The sequence below is a fragment of the Pristis pectinata genome, chromosome 23 (assembly GCF_009764475.1).
Source record: "Pristis pectinata isolate sPriPec2 chromosome 23, sPriPec2.1.pri, whole genome shotgun sequence".
NCBI classification, from domain to species: Eukaryota; Metazoa; Chordata; class Chondrichthyes; order Rhinopristiformes; family Pristidae; genus Pristis; species Pristis pectinata.
This window is the reverse complement of record NC_067427.1, coordinates 10,421,805-10,438,213: the sequence shown is the minus strand read 5'-3', so window position 1 is coordinate 10,438,213 and position 16,409 is coordinate 10,421,805. Positions and strand designations below refer to the sequence as shown.

Here is a 16,409-nt window from a genome sequence, read left to right as displayed (position 1 = left end):
TTTGTAACTCATGCTGCCTCTTTTTCTCCTCGTTATCCAGCTCCATCCTCTTCAATTCCATCTGCTTCATTGCTAGATCAGCCTCTATCTTTAACTGGGTTTGTTCTCGTTCAGCCTCTATCTTTGCCAGCTGCACCTGTGCCTCAGAAATTGCTATTTCACTGCCAGGAAACTGTTTTAACACTTCCTTCTCAAACACCTTCTTTTCCACATAATGGCCAGCTATCAGTCTCTGAATATCTGCCTTTCTCATAGACTGCTTTACTTCTGTAAGGTTTAGCCTTGTAGCAATCTTTATCAAATCATCCTTTTTCGCCACCTCCAATCCCTTTTGGGTTGGTGACTCCAAAAATGCCTTAATATCCATTGCTGCTGGTTTCCACACACACAAGCCAATTAAAAAGAATTTATCAGACCTCCCTCAAAAATCTTTGGATTGAATCCCGAATAAATCTTGTCAATCTGGGGAACGATCCCAGATGACACTCGTTAACCTTGGGAACAATCCCGGACGAGCCCCCAATTTTGTCACGAACCAGCAACAAAAGAAACACACTGAGCATGATTCAGTGTTAAAAACTATTTTATTAATCACTACTTATGATAATACGTAAAATAAAAGTAAAAATGTTAGTATGTTAGAATTCAAGAATGTTAAACCTCGAACGTTAACCCCAAAACTAAACTCTTCGTGTGTGTGTGTGACAAAGTCCAAAACTCCCAGTTCCAGAATGGTTCTTAAAGTTCAGTTCCGCAAGCCATAAGGTGAAACATGAGCAAGGGCTTCTTCAACAACCACCGTTGTCTGAAGATAAGATGTAGATGTAGAAAAACATAGAGAGAGTACATACAAAATCCAAATGTTCCACGATGGAACCCAAACGACACTTCAGTGTTTACTCGGTAGTGACTTCCTCACCCCGAAAAGCATCCGAACCGTGGTCGTCCACATACAAATACCTGTTTCCTTCTACAGGTCAGCAACAAAGTGAACTCCACCGGATTACTTCCAACTTCCATACATGGATTTCAATGGCAAACACAGTTATTGTTTCTCATCCATCGATAGAGAAAACAAGCAGGCTGGTGTCTCTCTCCCTTCTCTCTCTCTCTTTCTTCTTCTTCTGACTTCTTCAACAACGTCATTACGTCCTTTATCTTCTATTGACGTAAGCACGCCCCACACACACATACACACACACTCTCTATCTTAAAGGGACTTTCACTGAGTCCATAACATAGGTACCTGGAACAGGTTACCAGGGATAGTGATGGAAGCAGATACAATAATGGCGTTTAAGAGGCTTTTAGTAGACACATGAAGATGCAAGGTTTGAAGGGATATGGATCATGTGCAGGTAGAAGAGATTTAATTTGGCATCATGTTTGGCATTGTGGGCCAAAGGGCCTGTTCCTGTGCTATAGTGTTCTATGTTCCATTCACTCCACCACCAGCACACAGTAGCTGCATTGTGTACATTTACAAAATGTTACTTTCCCCAGGATACCTTAACAGCATCTCCCAAACCAATGACCTTTACCAGGGCAGCATGTGCAAGGGAATAGCACACCTGCAGATTCCCCCACAAGCTTCACACCATCCTGACTTGAAAACATATTGCCGATCCTTCATCTCTGATGGGTGTAAATCCTGGAACTCCCTTCCCCAACATCACTATGGGAGTACCTTTACTGTTACAAGCCAGGTTGCTACTTGGTGAGAGTCTTTTTAAGGCACCTGGACGGTAGTGTGTGTGGCTTTGTCTGACTGCTGTGAGTGGGAGCGAAAAGCTTCTATAACAGGAATGATGCAAGTGTCTGAAGGTGGATTCACTGAAGTGCTGGCAACTGCAGACACAGAGAGAGGGAGAGAAAGAGAGAGACAGACAGACAGACAGAGAGATAGACAGAGAGACGTGAGAGTTGGTAGCACTGAATGCCAGTATCTACGAGTGAAGCACAATTGTTGTGACTGTCACTTTACAATCCATACATGGATTTTTGGAGCAATCTGTGGAGTCCACTTTGTCATTAACCTGTACCAGGAATCAGGTATATCTGTGGGCAGCCACATATCGAGAGTCCTTGGAGTGCCAGATATTTTTAACTAAAAGCAACGGAGATCTTCAGCAATTGGGGTGTTGTATTGTTTCCATCATGAAATTTGTGGAATTCATAAACTTCTGCTCTCTATATTCTCTCTACATTCTAATGTGGTTTCAGAAGCCTTTGCTCTTCGTTTTGCTTCATGACTTGCTGAACTGAACTTTGAGAACTGTTCCTAGACTTGGGGTTTGGGAACTTGCCACACACACACTTCGGGTTATTTTGGGGTCAATGTCTGATATCTAACGTTTTTATTTCTCTTATTATTACAAGTAGTTATCAATAAATAGATTCTAACATTTAAACATTGCTCGTTGTGTTTCCATTGTTGCTGGTACATAACATTACCAAAAAGACTGCAGCAGTTCAAGGTGGCATCTCAACACCACCTTCTCAAGGACAGGCAATAAATGCTGGTTTTGGCAGCAAAGCCTAGATAATGAAAATGAATAAAAAATTTCAAAGTGAAAAGCTGCCAATTGATTAGCTGGTACATTTCTAACTCAAATCAGATTACCATTAACAGAATGCAATCAGAATAAGCAAGTATGTGCACTATAATGAAAATATACATGGAAAGGAGATAAAATAAAGTTAAAAATCGTATCATCATTGAATCATCAGACTTCATGGGCTGTGTGTTTGCATAGAAGGTCTGGAATAGGATGCAATGGCCCTTGTTGAAGTTCGCCCTGAGCAGCTATGTAACAGAGGACTCTGTGATCTATGCGTGATTTCCATGGACACATGTCGAGGCCAATATCAGCTGCCACTGGAAGATCATCAACTTGGCGAAAGACTGAATTTCAGAAACAGCATATGTCTTGTAGCTGCACATTTGGCAAGTGGCAGAGAATGAATTTCTAGGCAATTGGTTCAGTTTGCCATGGAAATAATGTTTCTTTATCTGTAGCTGCTGTCTGACTTGTTGAATATTTATAGGAATTTGTTTTTAAAGTTCAGTTTTTCAGATTTGCAGTACTTTGATTTTCTGACTCCATTGTTGTTTCTATGTTTTTATTCTCCATCCTTATATTTAATTGGTTAAGGGGATTATTGATCCTGGCAATTATTAATGTGTCGGATGTCATATTGACCTCACCACACTGTTATCAGCTCCAGCTGCAGCATAGAATCTTTGAGCTGAAGGGGGAGAAAATATTCCTCATTATGAACACAGTGAGATGCCCCACTTTTATATGGTAAATAACTCATTTCTTTTCAGTGGTGCTGATTGAGAAAGCACTGTTCAGCAGATCACAGAGAGAACTTCTTTCTGTTCTTAAAATAGTGCCAAGGGATTTTTAACATTCATCTGTAGCAACAGAGGATTCTTGTTCTGTTTTCCAAACTGACATTTAGATTGACATTGGGATTGTTAAGAATGTTATACGAAATAACTGCCCTATGACCCAATTTCTATTTGGGTGACTCAGAGTTTTTCTTCCCAAATATATTTGGTGAGAACCAATAGAAACAGTCAACATTTGTATGCATACTTCAGCAGTCATGAAAAATAAATGTTTCCCCATTTTATTATCTCATTAGCTTTTGTCTCTGTACTTGCTGCAATATAATGGCAAAGTGGTCCATACAATTTTCACAAGAAAAGAAAAACCAAAATGTGCAAAGGCATATGAAGAGTACTTCCTGTATGTTCACCACGTGACAATACATAGAATAAGCAAACTTGACAGCATTTGAAAGTATCATAGCATAGTGTACAAAATACAGTTGCATTAAGTCATGTAATGAAATTACTGGACTGGTATCCGAAGACCATTGTTTGGAAAACATGAGTTCAAATTCCATCATATTAGCTGGGGAATTTAAGCTCAACTAACTGGATAAATATGGAATTAAAAGCTAGTATCAGTAATGTTAACAATGAAACTATTGAATTGTCATTAAAACCCATCTGGCTCATTAATGTCCTTTAGGGAAGGAAATCTGCTGTCCTTACCCAGTCTGGCCCATATGTGACTCCAAACTCACCAATGTGATTGATTCTTAACCACCTTCTCTGTTTACGTGATAATTAGGGCTGCAGAGTAAATGCCAGCCTTGTCATGTCACAATGAAGAAGTGTTTGGGAAAAAAATTTGAGGAATGGGTTATTTGTTCTCCTGGCTGAGGAAGACAATTACCCTTGGAAAATAGAAATATTGATAATCAAAATAAGTTCAAGAGCTTGAGATTTTTCTCAAAGGAATCTGAAAATACAAAACAAATCAGATAGTAACAGTAAAATGAAAAGCTTGTACTGTCTGTGTGCCCTCTGATGAACTGATCTGATGAACATAGCTGAAACATTATTATCTATCTTTATAGATACCAATTGAGAAGCTGTGCTTATTTTAATTAACTTGTGGGATGCTTGCTGTTGTAATTGCCCTTCGTTCTTATTCTGAGAAGAGGATGGATGGTGATTCTACCAGAACGGCTACAGTCAAAGAATTGAACAGCAGGGAAATAGACCCTTCAGCCCACCGCAACCGTGCAACTGTGCTGCCTTTCTACTCTAATCACACGTCTGCATTAGGGCTCTAACCCTCTTATCTAAGCACCTGTCCAAATGCCTCTTAAACATTGTGATTGTATTTGCTTCTACCACCTCCTCAAGCAGCTTGCTCCAAGTAACCACCACCCTCTGTGTGAGAAACTTACCCCTCAGATCTCCTTTAAGTTTCTCCCCTTTCACCTTAAACCTATGCCTCAAGTTCTAGACTCCCCTGTTCTGGGAAAAAGACTCTCACTAACTATCTAATTGATGCCCCTCATCATTTTATAAACCTCTGTAAAATCACCTCTCAACCTCCTTCATTCAGTAAGAATAAACCCAGCTTATTCAACCTCTCCTTTTAATTACTGCCCTCCATTCCAGGCAATATCCTGGTGATTCTCTCTATTGCTGCCACATCCTTACTATAGTGTGGCGACCAGACCAGGTGCTCCGGTTTCCTCTCACTTTCCAAAGACATACGGGTTAGGAAGTTCTGGGCATGCTATGTTGGTGCTGGAAGCGTGGTGACACTTGCGGGCTGCCCCCAGAACACTCTACGCAAAGGATGCATTTCACTGTGTGTTTTGATGTACACGTGACTAATAAAGATATCTTATCTTAACAACAGTACTCCAAGTGTGGCCTAACCAATGTCTTATACGGCTGCAAAATGACGCCCCAATTTTTGTACTCAATGACTTGGCCTATGAAGGCCAGCATACCAAATGCCTTCTTCACTACCCTCTCTCTCTGTGTCACCACTTATATATAAAACATGCCATTGAAAATGAAATATGGAAACACTGACCTAGGAGCTATACTTTAGTGTTCTGTTTTGATGCCTCAGGAGGCATTATTGTAGTATAAATAGGTTTCTGTGGGCCATGACCTTATTATGTCCTTATGACCAAATTGCAAAGTTTTAAATGCACACCTATAATACAAGACAGAAACAGGAAGAGACAAGAGTTCAATAAAGACAAAAAGTCTGACTGAGTTAACACTCACCATTAACAATCCTGTATTTTTCAGCAATCATTGCTGCCTGCAGGCTTCTACCACTGCCGGGGGGTCCATGGAGAATGATTCTTGGTGTGTAGGGGGCAACGGATCGATGCCGGCTTTGGACATGGCTCAAAACTGTGGAGAATGATAAAAAAAAATCAGAAATGACCCTGAACACTAATAATACTAGGAGTCAAGAAGCGCATGCAGTATGAATCTTGTTAAGCCCCATTTGTAGGGGATTCCTCTTCCCCTCCGCCCCATTTGTAGTAATTATCTGCAGAGTAATTAGATGTAATGATTCCCTGCTGATTAGCTTTCACAGTTGCAAAATGTAGAAAGCCTGCAGTGCATGAACAGTAAGCATTAAGCTTTAAAAAAATAAGGTTCAAATGGAATTTTACATTTTCTTAAAATTTATGAATAAATTTCATTGAATAAATTACAAACATTCGTATACACAATTCAGTGGCTAGTAATGGTTTTAAATAAAAATAATTATTTTGCAAAATTAAAGTACACCAATGGCCAGATATTTAAAAAAACAGGATTAACCATTAATATCAAAATGAGTTTTGTTTAAAATCATACTAAAAACTGAATAGTCCTAATGTTTTCTGGTTGTGTATTCTGGTCTGACTATCCAGAAGCACAGCACTTTGAAGGCTACAATCTGTTAAACTAATCACAACAAAAGGGAAAATTCATGCAGATTCTGACTGGTTAGACTTTGTAATACATATAAAATTATCCTGCATGGACATTGAATTAACATATGCTCCTATCACTTCATTACTACAACAATTTATCCTGAAAAGCAGAACTAAAATCTATGAAATAACATCAGATTTTCATGTTATTGTTTGTCGGGATTTTTCCATTGGTGAATGGGAATATAAAGTTCAGTACCATAATATGGTTGCAAACATTACGATATGTAATGGATACCAATTTCCAAAACAAAAGGACCATGATCAGAAGACTTTATGTGGTGCAGCTAACTTCTTTGTTTTCTGTATAGTATTAGTACAGTCATCATAATGAAAAGATTATATATACTTTTATTTTCAGACTACATTTCCTATTATTACTTTACTTATGTCCAATGTCTAACTGATTATGTTATTGAATGAAACAAAGGACTGTGGCCCTAGAGTGGCCTGATTCTTCTCTTGACTTCCACTGTTCCCCATCACACCAAGTCATCCATTATAGCTCCAACTCTTGAATCTTGAGCTTGAGGATAAGAAGGTGAGAGGATGGACAACATATCCCCATTTTTCTGTAAAATTTTACAATTTACTATTATTTTTTTCTAGGTTGGAAAATATGGTCAATGTTGGTGGATCTTGCGCACTATTGTCCAATACATGACTAGAGATAAATTATCTGACCATGCTTATGATTATTGGAGTTGCATAGTTTGTGAGATTTTGAGTTATTAAATACAAAGTTTTGTATCCTTGTAAAACAGAAACCAGCTTGTAACAGTTATGCTAGGCTGACAATATGATAGAATCCACATAATTCAAAGTAATCTTATGATAGAATGAATTCTATCCATTCCTTGAACATGCTATAATTCCCTATCCAATGGTAGAAATATACGTTTAACAACAAATGTAATGTTTTCCTGATTTATATACTGTGCAGAAACTGAAATAAACCATAATTAAGCAGTTCTTGGCATCAGTTATAAACCAAAGTACTAGAAAGTTTGAGATCTGATCCATGGTTGTGCATGCAACCCTAAGCTGCGATATATGACACAGGCACCACACAAGAATAAAGTACAACTCTGAATTTAATTACCTCTATTTCATAATTAATATGCTCAGTTTGCACAAGAACTCTATCATAGTTAAATTATAACTTCATCTATTTTAGGAAAATGTCAATTTGTTAACAATAGTTATTTTAAAATATATATTTTTATAACGTGCCTACTGGTGACAATCAGACAGAATCATTCATCTCATAATTATGTTCTTAGCACTTTTAGCTGTGTTATTTTAATAGATTAATTCTTGACCCTCAATTATTAATTGGTATTACTAACAAGGGAGTGGGAAGAAGTGATAGTTGGCTGCTAATAATTAAAACATTCCTATCTGAACTAAATAAATAAAAGGAGTGATAGATGGGAATGTCCAGTATCACAGCTCTGTAGTCCTAAGCAGAAGGATCCATCTGAACCAAAACGTCATTTTACATAAACGTTACTATAAGTTACAGAAATAAATAAATAGTGCAAAAGAGGAATAACAAGGTAGTGTTCATGGACCGTTCAAAAATCTGATGGCTGAGGGGACGAAGCTGTTCCTAAAATGCTGAGTGTGCGTCTTCAGGCTGAGATGCATCTTAATAGGCAATACTCTTGAAATGGTATATATTTATGGCAATCATGTATTTTCTGTATTTTGTTCAAAATCAAGCCATTTTTATACTTTTATGGTCATCAGTGGTACTGGAAGTCAGTGTAGCTGACTGTATTACATTGATACCTCAAGGAATTATTTCTTAGCCTGGATTGGATTTCAAATCAATTCCAAGAAATAAAGTAATCTGTAACTAATAGATCCACCCATGATATCTCTTGCGACCACAATGGCAGCTATCATGATACCTTAGCAATTTTTCTTACAAATAGGTAATTGATGTAATATTACTTACCCTGCGAAAGGACATCAACACTAGGCTGATCAGCATTAATAATATGGTATTTTTTACTGTAGCTGTTCAGTACCCCATGACTGACTTGACGGTATTCTAATAATCTTTTTACGGTCTCTTCCTCAGTTATCCCAGGAGGTTTCTCTAGCCGATTCTGTATCTTGGTTGATGTTGGCCAGTTAAAAATTGTATGATATATTTCTAAAGTACAGAAACAGAGATGAAAATCCAAAGCTTGCATGAGATTTGAAATCAGTTATTAACAAATACATAAAAGAATATAAAACCCTCTCCTTTAGTTATAAATGCTGATGGACTTGTCAAGATACTTTAGTCGTTTTTCTTATTCTTCCAACATCAATAATTTCCCTGGAACAACTGAACTGGTGACAGAGAACCTAAACTTGAGTCAGCTAATAATGGAGACAGTGTAAACAAACAGTATTTGAAATGAATGAACAATAGAAAAAGTACTATTAAAATACTTAAAGGATCACAGCAAAATATTTTATATTGCCACCTTGGAATGACAGTGATTAAAAAATTACATATCCAGAAATGACCAATTACAGTGCAAGTTTGGAAAATATTTCAATTTAATTTTGATGACAATGGTGACAAATGCACGTTAACATGTTATGTCACAAATGTCATATCACATTGACAATCTGTTAAAAAGAGAATTGCATAAAAGAATAAAAAGAACAGTTAAAGATTAGGGAAATGGTGGATCATAATAAATCAAAATTCCTTCTAACAAAATAAATTGGTATACAATGAAGAATGTGCTCATTTATAAAATGTATGGACAATAAGACTATGACTATCACCAATACTGGGATGCCAAGTAGATAAGGAATAGAAACTTGAGTTATTCCCAGTGTGAACCCATGGCTATGATAGATCAGACAGGATTGCAAGAGCATTGGTGTTTCACCACTAGGCCCTGCAGGACAAACAGCAAGGCAAGATGATGAGGTCATCTGCATTGAACTCACAGGAGAAATGGATGAATAAAGTACCACAGCCATTGGTCATAAAACATATAATTACTTGACCAAAACCTTGGGCAGAACAGAAATTAGACTGAAGGGTTCAAACCAAAAGGTTGGTGTGAAGCTGTGAGGACCACGGAGAGAAAAGTACCTGAGCGTGCAGCTTCATTGCTGAACAATTGCTAGGCAGGACAAAAGGAATCTGGGCTTTTGATAATGATATTTACACCGAATCAAAAACTGAAACTAAGCTCCATATATTAGAAAATGTCCATTTGTGATTCCCATAATGATAACAGTTTAAAGCAGGGTTTAATATAGACAGCAAACTAACTGGTGGTAACATCTGTTTTTATGCCAAGGAAATTGAGTACAAGGAACTAATTTCAATATAATTTGAAGATGATTTTAAGGCTTCCTTTCAATTATCAAATTGCTTTCTTTATCAAATGGCTAACTACTGAGTCAGAAGTCTCGTCTTCTCCAGGGCATAATGAACAAGACACCTCCATCAAATTAGGGTAACGACATCATTATAAATTTTCTTTCTATAACATGAAAGCACTTTTAAGATTCCTTGTAATATTTTTGCAAAAATGCCTCTGGACAAACAATTAACTACAGTGCATCTGAAGCTTAATAGAACAATTAATGTTTCCTCATAGAAAATTGCAGGTTCTAAGGTTAAAATAATGCAATTTAAATGAGACACAGAAGGTAAGAGAAGAAACAGTGAAAAATTTGTTCCTGGTTGCAGAAGTTCAAGAGTTGTGAAAGAGTTTACAATGAAATATATCTCACCTTTGGTGACTGGGTCAATCCTTTTCCCCAGATTTCTCTCAATTAGCACGGTATCAGGGGCATCAAGTATGACTATAGATGGAAGAGATGCTATTAATTTATACAAGGTCATTAATTGAGCAGAACCTATACTGAACTCACTTTAAAGTACAGCAAACACTCACACAAGCTTCAAAGTGAGCTGGTCCCTAATAAAGAACAAGAACTCAATCTCAAACTTCCTAGGACTAGCAGTTACAAGTAGAATGCCATTGAACAGGGACCAGCCAAACACAAGATCATTTTATATTAACAAATTGTAAGCATTCGTTTTTAGGCCAATTTTAAAGATACGCACTCAGCAGAATACAAGTAGGCAGTTAAAGTCTGCTGAGTAACTGTCCTTAACATCTTCCATCTTCTGAGTTGGAATAGTGGCAACCATTCTTTAAACATGTTGTCAGGGCCAATGAAATGATTAAAAACAGCAATAGATCCTTACACGTTTTAATTGTGAACCCTGAAGCCAATGCTGGAACTTTCACTAATATGGCAGTCACCTCAGGTGCTGAATACAAGTGCACACATTACTCACCATATTAAAATTTAAGTACTCATAACATATATGGTGAATCTAGGGCAAGCTAAGTTTGAAAAGTCTAAACTGACAATAGTTGTGTAATTATGCTTCAACTTTACATATAGACAGAAGGAATGAGTGTGGTATCATTATGCTTATACTATTGCCATAAGTGAAGCATTACTGCTTAGTGCAGTTGGAAGAACAAGGCTGAGACTGTCTAGAGGAGCTATGCCAACAGATCTCAATGTGCTCATCTTTCTTTGTGTGACCAATGAAAAAGTCCTACATAAATAGTAGAACTTATCAGTGTTACATTCTGGACAAACAAAGCACAACTCAGTAATTGGATCAAAAATAAAACTTAATGAGTGAAGAGAACTTGCACCAAAAAAAACAATTAAACAGATTCCGTTGACGCTATCATTAAATTGAACCTGGCTAGGTTTTATGGTAACTAGTATTGCCATCTCCTATCTAATTCAGCAAAACAACATAGCAAATCAATTAGTTACATTTCACTTGAGTAAAGTTATCTTTTCATTAACTTTGAATAATGCCACCAATCTTAGCAGAATTAGACCAACAGAAACCTTATATTGAATTACTGCCTTCAACTGTCTCGTTTTATTTCTAAGTTAGTTCACCAAGCATGTTTTAGAGTTTTCGAGTTATACAATACAGAAGCAGGCCCCTCAGCTAAACTCGTACAACTTAATTTCAATACAGATAAGTATTTCACATAATCATCACAGTTCCAAGAATTCAATGGGTGTAATAAACATCTGTGAAGACTGTTATTGAATGAGAAGGTTCAAAGGAACACAAAGCTTTGCCCCAACCAAGGTGCCTTCCCTAGCTCATCTCATTTGCTTGCATTTGGCCCATCTCTCTCTAGTCCACGAACCTGTCCAAATATCTTTTAAATGCAATTGTACCTGCCTCTACCACTGGCAACTCACTGCCCTCTGTGTGAAAAACTTTCCCTTCAGGTCCCCTTTAAATCTTTCTTCTCTCACCTTAAACCTATGCCCTCTAGTTTTAGACTCCTCTACCCTGAAACAAAGACTGTAACCGTCCACCTTATCTATGCCTCTCATGATTTTATAGAGCTCTGTAAGGTCAGCTTTCAGCCTCCTTCACTCCAGGAAAACAGTCCCAGCCTATCCAGTCTCTCCTTATGACTCGAGCCCACCAGTGCTGGCAACATCCTTGTCAATCTTTTCTGCACCCTTTCTAGCTTAATTAAATCCTTCCTGTAGTATGGTGACCAGAACTGCACACAATATTCCGGGTTGCAGGGCATAAAATGCGTGCTACTTTACAAATGTAGATGACAAAGTACTTGTAGATTCATGTGATGACATCCCATATGCTTCAGTACATCTGAATACTAATAATTGTTGGCAGGATTAAGGTCCACATTCAGCAGGGAATTTAGTGTTTGGATGCAACGAACTAGGGTTGGATGTTGGATGTCTTGTTGGATGTTGATTTGGGTCATTATATGTTTGTCTTGAATGTTGTGGTGAATCGTAAAGTGGAGATGCCACTCTTTTTTAGTTCCTAAAACAGAGTGGCTTTTGAGGATTGTCCATGGTACATTTTGCTTTGTAACATTATTTTACTTGCCATTTTTATAGCAGGACTAATGAGTGCAGTGGACATAGTTTAAAACACAAAGAAAAGGTAATAAAAGCATGCCTGAATTTGAAAATATGTTATTTCCCTTAGGCAAATCAAAATGTTTTTCAGACACCCAAGGGTAGCAAAATAAATACATAACAAAATTGCAGCCTTTTCCACTGGGAAAAGTTACCAATAATTTTGGAGTGTGCATCCCCATGATTTTCCATAGAGGCAGGATATTGTAAAAGTATTCTTACCAAGCATGTAATTGAGTTTTGTGTTATAGCTGTTCTACAAGAATTCCCCTCTTTTTAAATTCACCCACTGAGTGGAAAAAAATCGATAGATCTATTATTCTGTTTATTAGGAATGGGGCAAAGCTTTGTATTCCTTTGAAACTTCTTATTCAATAATAGAGTCGTCAAACATGTTTTTTAAACTCCTTGAATTCTTGGAACTGTGATGATTACATGAAATACTTATCTGTAAAGAAATGAACTTTAACTAGTTAGGGATTTATAAGAACAACCCCTAATAAACTGGTTATTTTTCTCAACATTTCTTGGCTTCTACTGCATAACTTTCCCAACAAATATTATTTCTTCAGACCAGCATACTGTAAAGTTAACATCCAAATTTGTTATGCAATTAATTAAATTTCAATTTTGCAAGATTGTTAAGAAGAGCGCTTATTCTTCTGGCAACTGCGATTGTTAAATTTGCTGGGTTAAGAAATAAGAGCCAAAGGTCAGCATCTTGCTCACAATTAGAATAAAAAATGCCAAGAAATTAATTCTTGATAGCTGGCACCAGACAACTAACTATATGGTCATATCAGCACATTTTATTCTGCCTCCAAAATGTGTTGCATTGAAGTCAATTAATGGAATTTTCAAAACTGAGCACCATGTACTGATGTGATTACATAGTTTATTTAGTGCCACAGCAGTGGATGAATTTCTAGGTATTAATAATTTTAAATATTGTTTTTCATGTCAGATTAATTTTTGCTCTAATTGAAATGCAATAATAAATTGTATATTTGTAATGCCATTGAGAAGAAATGAAATCTTATGGCTACAGCAGCACTGGGAAGTTCATGTAGCCACATAAGTAGCTATCTGTTTGGATTGGTATTTGAACTGATTAAGGGTATGCTTTAGACTTTAATACATCAGACTTTACCTGTACACCACTGCAGTACGAGTTGTTTTTGTTGTACATTTTTACTGAATGTAGAAGTGCAAACACACCAAGGAGAAAGAATAGATTTGTTCCTTCTTTTATAAGAAATTTTTTCTTACTGGCATTCATGGAGGGAATCAATTTAATCCAAGCTTACAATGCAATATTTATAACTCAATGTTCCCTGATCATGCTTAGACTTCCTAGCGATCATTAATTTTTTCATATATTGACTTCCCTGTGGATTTTCAGCTTTCCTCATTCCTATTCCTCTATCTGTATATAGGAATTCCTTGAAATATCACCTCAAGGGACAGCACCAAACTTAATTTCACCTAATCACTAAGTGGACACGATGTTTACATTTAACTAAACACAAATGATTCTGCAGAAAGAATTTCAGAGGTTAAATCAAAGCCATTGTCCAGCAGACCGCATGATACTCTTGGTTTTAAACTGGCCCGGTTTTAAATTCAGCTCCAGACAGATGGGATGAAAGTCTCTGACAGCTGTTAAGGGTCCAAAATGAAATCAGTTTGAGCAGTCTCAAGCCAATTTCCGACAGTCACAAGTTCCACAAAACTGGCTTCGAATTCAGTGCACTGGCAGTAACTAGTCGGTCACAATCAAACAAGCCATAAGGGTAGTCAAGGTGGGAAATGGCAATATTGCATTAATGTAATATGGGATTCTTTGAAGCCTGACATGCATTAGATCAAAAATTCCAGCTCCCACTATAGTCTTGTTGAACACAAAGAAAAAACATCCCAATCTCTGATAAATTACTCAACAGAAACTACCCAAAAAAGATGAAAAATTATTTTAATTCAAACATCAGAGATATCTAAATTAATTCACATAATTTCTATCATTGACTAGTTTGAGCTGAAGGCAATGAAATGTATATAGTTACTAAACACATTGCCTGTAGGAAGATCAAACACAATGTCGCAAAAGGTCTGGAAATATTGGACTAATTTTTTTTTAACCTATACATTTTTTTGGGATCAGGTACTGCTGGGCAAGGCCAGCACTTATTGCTCATCCCTAATTGCTAGAGAAGGTGATGGTACTTCCATGGTGCTGTTGGGAGAGCAGTTCCTGCAACAGTGAAGGATCAGCAAATATTTTCCCAAGCTGAAGGTTGTGTGACTTGAAGGGGAACCCGCAGGTAGTGGTGTCGCAAAGCGTTTGCTGCCTTTGTCCTTCTCGGCCGGAGGTGCTGTTGGAGTAGCCTAGACAAGAAACCATAGTGCATTCTGCAGATGGCACACACTGCAGTCACCGTTTGACAGTGGTGCAGAGAATGAATATTTAGGGCAGTGGATTGGGTACAAAATGAGATGCATTATTCTGAATGGCACTGAATTCTTAAGAGTTGTTAGAGCTACATTCATCCAAACAAGTGGAGAGCGTTCTATCACACTCTTGAGGCACTTCCATTGGTGAAGCACCTTATTACATCTGTAATTTTTCAGGTGTCATTTATACACATGGTGTCATCAAAATGTGCAGTGCTCATTTCTGTTGTTCTGAGGGAAATTGGTTCTATGAATCATTGTGACTTATGACTTTCATTTTTAACTCTTTGTTCAAAGTAACAACAAACTCCGCAGCAAGTCATTAAGCTGATGTGAATTTTTGGGACACGAATGTTTCGCTCTCTGCAGAATTTTTGCTGCTCTGCAGATTGCAAATTCCAAATGAATATCATTACTTCAGGTAAACCTGTAGTGTGTGGCCATTCACAGTGTCTCAATCATCACAGGCAATTTCATTGTGAGGGTTAGGGCTTGGCCACAGGTTTCCCCTGCTCACCACCCCCACAGCCTCCCCCAGACTCGTCTTTCCATGGTAGACTTATGCTACTGTGCTGTGGCTGCTGTGGAGAGTGCACTTTCAGGTACTATGTGGTAGTTGCAACCTCAGCATTCTGCTGCCGAGGGAAACATGCAAACAGCATTTTCACAAAGGAAAATATTTAGAAACTAACTTAACTGTTTCTTTGAAAAGGTAAATTTCAAAAGAATTCGCGACTTACTTAGAAGGTCTCCCAAATGGGGCTGGTCATTTAAATCTGAGGCGTGTAGAAAATTCTTTTCTCAGACAGTAGTGAATCTCTGGAGTTCTCTGCCTCTGCAGGTGGTGGAGGCCAGATCATTAAATATATTTGTGGGGGTAGATAAATATTTGAAACATTGAGGAATTGAGGGTTATGGGGAACTGGCACAAAAGGGAAGTTGAGGCCAGCATCGATCAGCCATGATCATATTGAATGGCAGGGTAGGCTTGAGGGACCCAGTGGCCAGCTGCTGCTCCTATTTACTTGTGCTCTTGTGTTCTTGGTCTTTTGGGCTAATTACACACCCAAAAATTGATTGCAGACACGGAAGTCTTCTATCCCAAAAGAAATTTCAAGCTTTAAAACTAAACAGTGTTTCCATTCTTTTCCTGTGCGTCAGCCATCTTATTCAATTTCACTGCTTTTTTTTTGTAATTGTGTTTCTGATTGTTGATTGGAGAAAGCGGTAACTATTATTTTCATCAATAAACTCCTTAATCAAAACAAAATGACTGCTAATATGCTGATTCCATTCTATCACTGTGTCCATAGAAAGATATATTTACAATAACATTTCTTTACTCAAAAAGAACAGCTCAGCAGCAAGGATTTGCTGCCAAATGCAGGACCAATATTATTTTTCAGTGTTCTGTACAGTAAGCTAGATAGATAAGAAACCAGTGGTCTGAATTTAATTTGTATTCTAAAATTCATGTGGAACTAATAAAGACGATATGATGCCATCACAAAAGTGTACAGATAAGGAATCAGAGCTAATAGTAATGAGATTTCATAATAGTGTATTACACTTTAATAATAATTTGTTAATTTACAGATATTTGGAAGGAACATTCACAGAGAAGAATGGGGGAAGGTGAACGTTACAGCCTG

The 16,409-nt window shown here is 37.4% G+C and overlaps 1 protein-coding gene across 3 annotated transcripts in view; it reads right to left on the bottom strand.

Annotated features, from left to right (window-relative positions):
• Positions 1–16,409, bottom strand: part of ak8 (adenylate kinase 8) — a 112,740-nt gene that overhangs the window by 54,614 nt on the left and 41,717 nt on the right. For all 3 annotated transcript variants that reach the window (XM_052037060.1, XM_052037061.1, XM_052037062.1), the window contains 3 exons: positions 10,084–10,155; positions 8,288–8,488; positions 5,618–5,749 (listed from right to left, as the gene is read on the bottom strand). In XM_052037060.1, coding sequence (XP_051893020.1) covers positions 5,618–5,749; positions 8,288–8,488; positions 10,084–10,155 — 405 coding nt within the window. The remainder of the gene's footprint in view (positions 1–5,617; positions 5,750–8,287; positions 8,489–10,083; positions 10,156–16,409) is intronic.